Source organism: Equus przewalskii, chromosome 4 (genome assembly GCF_037783145.1).
Source record: "Equus przewalskii isolate Varuska chromosome 4, EquPr2, whole genome shotgun sequence".
Lineage (NCBI taxonomy): Eukaryota > Metazoa > Chordata > Mammalia > Perissodactyla > Equidae > Equus > Equus przewalskii.
Window position 1 is genome coordinate 7,119,481 of NC_091834.1, and position 9,132 is coordinate 7,128,612.

At 40.0% G+C, this 9,132-nt stretch overlaps 1 protein-coding gene across 1 annotated transcript in view; it reads left to right on the plus strand.

Annotated features, from left to right (window-relative positions):
• The window catches only part of PRKAR2B (protein kinase cAMP-dependent type II regulatory subunit beta), a 109,010-nt gene that overhangs the window by 84,413 nt on the left and 15,465 nt on the right, over positions 1–9,132 (plus strand). Inside the window, exon 5 of the mRNA XM_070617169.1 lies at positions 9,005–9,111. Coding sequence (XP_070473270.1) covers positions 9,005–9,111 — 107 coding nt within the window. The remainder of the gene's footprint in view (positions 1–9,004; positions 9,112–9,132) is intronic.

The window sequence follows — 9,132 nt, forward strand, 5'->3', positions numbered from 1 at the left end:
CTCAAACTCAAGCCTTGCTAAAAGTTAGACAGACCCTTCAAACACTCTCATAGCATGAATTAAGCCTGTTCAGAGTGGCCCTTCCAAGTTGATTCACTCAGTTCATTCAACCCCCATTTGCCAGTACCATCACTGTACCAGGAATGGTGGCCGATGTGGCCTGCGTATCACGTGTTCTCTAAGGCAGAGCCTCTGGTCCGCTTTGATCCATGTCCTCCAGAATTATCACTGAGTTTGCAAAACTAGGAGCTCTAAAGAATGGGGTTGCTGCTTGTTCTCTCTAATAATGGAAGAATAAGAAATGGAGTTAAGATAGAAAATTTGGCCATTTCGTTTAGGAATGGAAAAATTTCCTTGTAGTATTACGTAGTGGAATAAGTGACTGAAGGGATCTGTAAAGTTTTAATGGGCTTCCAGATAATCCCAAGTCTCATTTATCTAGGAAGATAATGATTCTGTGAAAATAAAGGACACTAAACTGTGTGATCTCTCATGATCACCCACCTCTGGGAGTCCAAAGTATTATTAGTGTAAAGATAAACTTTACATGCGTGTGTGTATGTAGAAGATGATACTTTTACCTTTGGAATTAAACTAATTTAGTATTTAACTCTTTTGCTGCCAATGCGCACAAAAGACAGCTATAAGCTTAATCCTTAGTATAACCGTTAGGAGTAGGCTTCAAACAAGGAGATTCTCTATTTGCTGGCCGCAAACATACTTTGAGTAGCGAGGACAAGAGCCAAACGTGAAAATGCTGCAGTTCAGTATTTTGGTACCACCATGTGTTATTTTGTTTGCATACCTCCCTATTCAGTGGAACCAGCAGTGACTAACAGTGATAGTCTGGTGTCCACGTACCAAGTGATGAACAGGCATGAATGAGATTAATTGCTACCAGTTATACTTTCCCAAGATGCTGCCTGTTCAGTGGATTTCCTTTGTCATTTCAACATGAGCTCTTTTAAAGCCTTGTGAAAATTTTGCTTGCATTTAAAATTATTTTTAAAAACTTTTGCTGGTATATTCTGGCGAAGAGCATCTTTAAAGTGATTATTTTTATTAACGGGAATTTTTTTAAATTTTTTTACTGCTCTGTTGAAGATCTTCCATGTATCTATGTATGTATGTATGTATATTTTTGGTATCGAGTGTTCTTTATGTTTCTAGCATTTTATTTATTTTATATTGAGGTAACATTGGTTTATAACATTATATAAATTTCAGATGTACCTCATTATATTTCGATTTCTGTGTAGGCTACATCATGTTCACCACCCAAAGACTAATTCAATATATATATTTTAAAAGGCAGTTCATGAAATTACCAAGTTCATGAATTATCATTATTGCATGTTTTATAGGAAGGAAGCAAACATATTTACATATTTGTTTCCAGAAGATCTGTTTTTGGATTTGAGCTCACACCATCTTGACATATTTCCCTACTCAAATCCTTCTAGGGATGATGTGGGGTATAGATGAGTAAAGCTTTATTCTTCTCAACAAGTTACCACCTAATATAAAACATTTATGCCCAAACATGGCAGAGTGAAGATTTTAGGTTAAGCTCATATTTTAAGCAGCTTTCTAGTTTTTTATGATATACATTGTTTACGATAACCCAAACGCATTTAAGTTGAATTTCATATTCAACTTACATAATCTGCTTATCATACAGCAGCTCCTTTCAGTTCAATTCCTTGACTGTCCACTGTGTTCCAAGGCCTGTGTAAAGTGTTGGAGGTGACAAAATACTCAGACATGGTTCTTGTCCTCTTGGAGCTTAGAATTTTTAATCTTTTTTTTGAGGAAGATTAGCCCTGGGCTAACATCCTCTGCCAATCCTCCTCCTTTTCCTGAGGAAGACTGGCCCTGAGCTCACATCTCCCTCTACTTTATATGTGGGATGCCTACTGCAGCGTGCCTTGATAAGCGGTGCGTAGGTCGGCGCCCAGGATCCAAACCGGCAAACCCTGGGCCATTGAAGCGGAGCACGTGAAGTTAACTGCTGTGCCACCAGGCCAGCCCCTCTTGGAACCTGTAATTTGATGAGAGAGTCAAATGCACGTTCAGAGCAATTTGGTAAAACATGATAAATGCTGTAATCTGGTCAGGGCACCGTGAGAGGATGAGGGTCTCTGAGGCTCACCTGAGGATTCAGGAAGCTGGAGAGCCCACCTGAGCTGAGCCTCAGAAAATGAGCAGGGAATTGCCAGTTGAAGAAAAGTACAGAGAGTGTTATCACCAAATCCTGAAGCGGAGGACATCCAGGTATGCGTGCTGTGTCGTGAAGGCCCATTCTTAAGTGCCACACTGTGACGTTGGACACATGCTGTAGGCCGTGGGCAGGTCCGGTGGAAGCATTTTAAGCAGAGAATGGAACAGTCAGATGTGTTTGAGGTCACTGTGGTGGCAGTGTGGAGGGTAGGGTTAAAGGCGGGAGAGAGACAGGGCAAGGACAAGGAGATGGGGCTCAGTGAGGAAGCCGTGTCATGATCCAGGGAAAAGCAATGGGCCTAACTAGGGAAGAGGGGAAAAGGAGGGTCTCATCGAATCTTCAGGATGAGAAGTTGACACCTGGTAATTAAATGAATCGGGGCCTGACCGAAGGAGTCTAGGATGACTCCCAGTGTCCAGCTGGAATGACCGTGAAGGTGGTACGTTTTCCTGAATGGGAAAACTTGAAGGAGGAAGGGGACGAACCAGTTACTAACTTGCCACAAGAATGATCTTGGCTTCGTACTTACTATCTCATTTGAATTTCCTGAAGTCATTGTTTAGCTTGGAAATCTTTTACCTCCCAGGCCTCAGAACCTTTTTCCTTGGAGTACTGTATATTCATACGTTGAGCACAGCATTTATAATTATTAATCTCTTTGAAGATATTCTTTTCATGAATATTTTAATGCTCGACTCAGTAGGCCATTTTTCTTCTGAAATATTTCTAATTTGAGGCAAACTGAAATAATTTTCCTATGCTATATGATACGCTCTTTCATTAATGGAGAGTAAATTGTTATTTTTTAAGTGAGTCAGAGTCCTTTTACTGAGCTCAGTCTCGAATTTTCATTCTATAGGAGAATAAGATGTGGATTTCCTACACTCGCCGTCAGTCATCATGATAAGCCTTTGCATGTTAAATATTTCCTAAGTTCTTTTTGCTCTGTGCATAATTATAGGGAAATTACCTTTTGATTGACTAGAACAGACACACGTCACTTACAGAAGTTCTAGAAGAAATAATTCTGCATTTTCTCAGGAATTACTTTTTCATATATCTGTATATGAATTCTTAAGCTTTAAGATGTTTTAAAATGCAGCTAATTCTAAGATAAGGAGAAATTGTACTATAGCAGTGTATTTTGTCTTTTTTTCCATGTGACATTTAGAGTCAGAGCTAATCAATAAAGCTGATATTACCCACTCTGTCTGCCCTGAAAGAGTTGAAATATAAATAGTAAGCAAAACAAATATTAGTAAACCATTTAATCAACCTTCAGAATTTTGATGGTGGACCATATGCTGCCTGGGTTGATGAGTTCATTTGGGTAAAATGGTCCCCGTGGGGCCAATTAGCGCCACATCGAGAAAGCACGGTTTTCCTGACACATTGGCATCGTCTTTGGCCCTAACTGCTGTTCCACAGACAGGTGCCAGAGCTCACACAGGGACCCACGGAGGAGAGGAAAACCACTTCATGCAAACCCATCACCCTCAGTTCTCCAAAGGTTTTTCTTAGCACACGTAAAGATGAGATTTTATGTTCTCTGTTTAAAATGAAGTTTGTTTTTTTAATTAAAACTTTTAATTATTCAGTATACATATACAATTGACAAAAATGCACAAAGAACAGATGAGTAGTCAGTGAAAGGAAATCTTCCCTCCATCTCTGTCTCCCAGCAGCTCAGTTTTTCAGGAGCCAGGTTCTTTTCGCATTGCCGTGTGTATTTTTCCAGGGTTATGCTATGCATATATAAGTATATTCTTTTTAAAATTTTGGTGGCAGCAAACTCTACAGTGTTCTACCCTGTCCTCTTTTTACTTAACAATGTATCAGTATTTATTGAGATTTCATATTCTTTTTAAAAATTATTTTCATCAGTATTAATTTATTTATGAAAGTGTAAAATGGTACTATTTATGTATTACAAAGCTAACTCGTGAAAACACATTAACATTTTGTTGTCATCCAATATGTTAAAATTGTATATATAACAGGGAGGGGCCCAAATAGTCAAAATAATATTGAAAAAGAAGACGAAGTTAAAGGACTCACACTTCCAATTTCAAAACTGTTACTACAAAGCTGCAGTAATCAAAACAGTGAGTTCCTGGCATAGGGATAGACGTAGAGAACAATGGAATAGAATTGAGTGTCTAGAAACAGACCTACACGTCTGTGGTCAGCTGGTTTTCAACAAGGTGCCAAGACTGTTCCATGGGGAAAAAATAGTCCCTTCAGCAAATGGTGCTAGGATAGCTGGACATCCACACACAAAAGAACAAAGCTGGACTCCTCCTTCACACTATATACAAAAATTAACCGAGACTGGAACAAAGACCTAAATGTGAGAGCTAAACTATAAAACTCTTAGAAGAAAATGCCGAGGTAAGTCTTCCTGTCCTCAGATTTAGCAATAGATTCTTAGACAGATGCCAAAAATGGGAGCAAGAAAAAAAAGAGATACATTGGACTTCATAAAAAATTTTGTGCATCAAAGGACATTATCAAGGAAAGTAAAAAGACGGCCTACAGAATGGGGGAAAATATTTGCAAATCATATATATGATAAGGTTCTAGTATCCAGAATATATAAAGAAGCCTTACAACTCAGCAACAGAGAGGCAACCTAATTTAAAAACGAGCAAGTAGACATTTCTCCGAAAAAGATATACACATGACCAACGAGCACATGAAAAGATTCTCAACGTGATTAATCATTAGGGAAATGCAAATCAAACCACAGTGAAATACCACTTAACTCCCACTAGGATGAGTATAATAAAAATAAATAAATAAGTGTTGGTGAGGATGTGGAGAAATCAGAAGCCTAGTACGTTGCTGGTGGGAAAGTAAAATGGTTCAGGCACTGTGGAAAACAGTTCAGCAGTCCCTCAAAAAGTTAGACAGAGAAATACTGTATGACCTAGCATTCCATTCCCAGGTATAGACCCAAAAGAATTGAAAAGAGGTTTTCAAATAAATACTTGTGTGTGAATGTTCATAGCCCCACTATTCACAATAGCCACAAGGTGGAAACAACCCAAATGTCCATCGATGGAAGAATGGATCCACAAACTGTGGTATATCCAAACAATGGATTATTATTCATCCATAATGGAAAAGGAGTACGATATATGCCGTCACAGGGATGAGCCTTGAAAACATTATGCTGAGTGACATAAGCCAGACCCAAAAGAGCACATATTGTATGATTCCATTATATGAAATATGCAGAATTTGTAAACCCACAGAGACAGAACACAGATTGGTGGCTGCCAGGAGCTGGCGGGAGGGGAGAATGGCAAGTGACTGCTTAGTGCGCACAGGGTTTCCTTTTGGAAAGTGATGAAAACGTTTTGGAACTCGATGGAGGTGGTGGTTGTGCAACTTGGTGGCCACTGAATTGTTCTAACTTTAAAATGATTAATTTTATGTTATGTGAATTTTCACCTCATAAAAAAATTTGTATAATCCACCTGAGCATTTTGATTTCTATTAGTTTTAATATTTAAAGGCTAAAATACACTTTAAGGATGCAGTTAAATCACCTGTGTACAGAATCAGTCACTGAAGCGTCTCCACAAAATCCTGGGCTCCAAAAAACACACCTGAGAAGCACTGAGCTCTTCTGACAGCGTGTGGAAGATGGAAAGCCTGGAACACCTCCCTTGAGTGACAGCTCTCACTCTTACGTCTTTACGTTCTGCCAAAATCTCCATGAAACTTCCCCCCAGCTGCCCCAGTTCTGGCCTCTAGAATCACTGCATCGTCACCCAAATGCCCCCACTTTCCTGAACTGTTCCCCCTGTGGCTGCTTTTCACCCGTCCTCGCTACCTTCTTTGAGTGTTCTCTTGCTCGTCAGTGACTCCATTGGAAGATAAATGTCTTGAAGTCCCCACATTCTTTTTTTAGAGCTGCATAGCTTTCTCATGTGTGGGTAGACCGAACTCATTTATGCAGTGCCCTGTGGATAAACATTAGTCTACTTCCAATCTTTTGCTCTTATGATGCTGCAAGGAAAAATGCCAGGGCACGTGTCATTTCATAAATATCTGTGGGATAACTTCCTAGAAAAGAAACAGTGGGTGGAGGGTTTGCATGTTTGAAATTTTACTAGATATTGAGAGCTTGCCCTCTGGAGAGTTTTGCTCCGTCTCACCTTCCCGTCAGCCGTCTGTGAGAATGCTCTTTGCCACACCATCTCCAACGTGGTGGCTTGGTCTGACATTTTTATCATGTTGATTTGGACAGGTCAAAAATGGTATATCATTTCCATTTTAATTTGCGTTTCTCTTTATTTTGAGAGAAGTTGAACATCCCCACCCCTTTTCTGGAAGCTTTGCAGATTTCTTCTTTATCTTTGGTGTTCTAAAACCACATTGTCATGTTACTGTCGTTTGGTCATCGAATGTGCTGGACTCTTTCAGTCTGAGAACTTATGTACTTTGGTTCTAGAAAATTCATCCCGTATTTCTTTGATTAGTTTTTCCCTTTTGTTTTCTCTCTTACCACTTTCTCTGTAACTCCTATCTTTTCATCTCTTTCTTGGCTTTCTTTGAGGTTTTTGCTTTTAATTTATCTTCCTGCCCCTTTACTTTTTAAGAAACTTTGTAATGGTGGGTGCATGTCATTATACATTTATCAGAACCCATAGAGTGTACAGCACCAAGAGCGAACCCTAATGTGACCTGTGGAATTTGAGTGACTGTGGTGTGTCAGTGTAGGGTCATCAGCTGTAGCAAATGTGCCCTCTGCTGGGGTCGTTGATAGTCGGGGAGAGCTGCCAGGGTGGATGGGAAGGGCAGGGGGCTACATGAGAACTCTCTATACTTTTTGCTCCATTTTGCTGTGAATCTAAAACTGCTCTAAAAGATAAAATATTTAGAAGCCAGGAAAAAACCGGGTAGTCATATTTTTAATTTCCAGCTTACTCATTTTTCTCTGATTTGCTCTTTTCCTAAATGTCCTATTTTTTGTGTCATGCATCTTGAATATCCCTGGGTGTACAAAGTAGAGCCTTCTAAGAGCTCTCTACTGCCCCTGAATTCTGTATCTCATCTGTGCTATTTTGCGGTGTATCTTAGTCTTGTAGGCTACCGGAGAGGCCACACAAAGCTGACTTAGAGCGGCGGATAAGGAGGGCAGGTCTGTCAACCAATGTACTCTTTAGGTTGAGTGCCAGGGAGCAGCTGTGATGCGGGGGAACCCCTAAATCCAAACAAGTGAAGGCCCTTGTTCCAGGACACCAGTGTTCACAGTAACTGTTCAAGTTCTCTCTCATTTGTTCAGTTTCTGCCAAGAACCTGACTCTGATCTCTTGTGTGGGAAGAGTTGGGTCAATACTTGCCTGATAGGCGTTCTGTTATCCGGATGGAGTCATTCGGAAGGAGGGTATCAGCTGAAGTATAGGACTCTGAATCAGTCCACTCATTTTCAGCCTCTCCATCCCATCCTGACCCAACCGTGTTTCCCAGTCTGCAGCCTGGAGGTGCTCTGACAGGCGGTTGGCCCCCCACACTGCAGCTCCATCTGCCCAACTCTGGGCTGTGCTGTCTGTCTGCCTGCCCCCATGTAACTTACTTTTGCTCTAGGAATCTCTCCTCCGTCAGTTTCCCTTCCCATACTCTATATGGTTGTGGATTCATACCTTCATATTCCCTATGAAATGTTAATGGGGTCTCACAAAGAAGAGAATCAGTGTGGCCTGTTCATGCTTTTGATCCAGAATATCTTGTTTCTTCAACCTGTGTTTTCCACTTACATCTTTTCCCCCCTCTAGTCTATCTTCAGCTCCTTAATTTACTTATGATAATCATTGATTTGGGCCCCAGGCGGTTAGTGTTGTACCCTTTTTACACCCATAGAGAGTGGTTTGATCAAGTGCTCAGAGGTAATAAGTGGTCAAGCAAATAACCCTCTTGAGTCCTCTGACTTTTCTGTGACTCCGCGCTGTGCTATTTCTCCATATCCATCTGTTCCATCTGTCCAAGTTCTTTGAATCGTTCCTGTATTTGCTCTGAGAGAAGATTTCTTTCACCGCCTAGTTTATTCTCAGCTGAAGTTTATCCTTCAGCCTTGTCAGCCACACTTTAGCAGAATAAAAATTTTATATAGTTTAAGTAGTTGTTGAATAATAGGTTGGGTGTTTCTGGCTTCAGTTCTGATAAATCTGCCCTGGGGAGGTAAATGGTTGCTTCTTGAGGAGAACCTTAGTGACAAATAGTGATGGAATATTTGCCACAGTCGTTCTTGGTTTTGCTTTTGTTGTGTTTCTGTTTTGTTCTGTTTGGGTTTTGGTGCTAAACCAAAAAGGATTGGCGCCAGGATTTGAATTCTCTCAGTATTTAGGTAATCTCTGTAAATTCTAGTGATGACTAATATAGGGAAGTTTTCAAAACAGGTATCTTTAAAAGACATTTGCAATAGTTCTTTACTGACCTGGTCATTTTAGTTGCTAAGATTACATTTCACGAGGTATATGGCAGTTTGGTGGTTAATTTTTCATATTAAAGTGGTGATGGTTGGAAATATTCTGAAATATAGTAAATTATAATTACTTTCATTCAGATACTGAATATGCGAGTAAATATGTAATCACCTCGTTTGTATGGAGTAAGGAAGACTGTCCTGGGGACTTTTTTGACGAGACTTAATGGCAATGATATTTCCATGTCTTTGAGCTTGTTGATAGACATACAGAACTTATTATGGTCACGTAAGGAAACACGTTCTAGACAAGCATAAAGATTCTGTCTTTTCTCTCTTTTTTTTAATAGGAGCAGATGTCTCAAGTCTTAGATGCCATGTTTGAAAAATTGGTCAATGAAGGGGAACATGTCATTGATCAAGGTGACGATGGTGACAACTTTTACGTAATCGATAGGTACGTTTTGCATAATTTTCA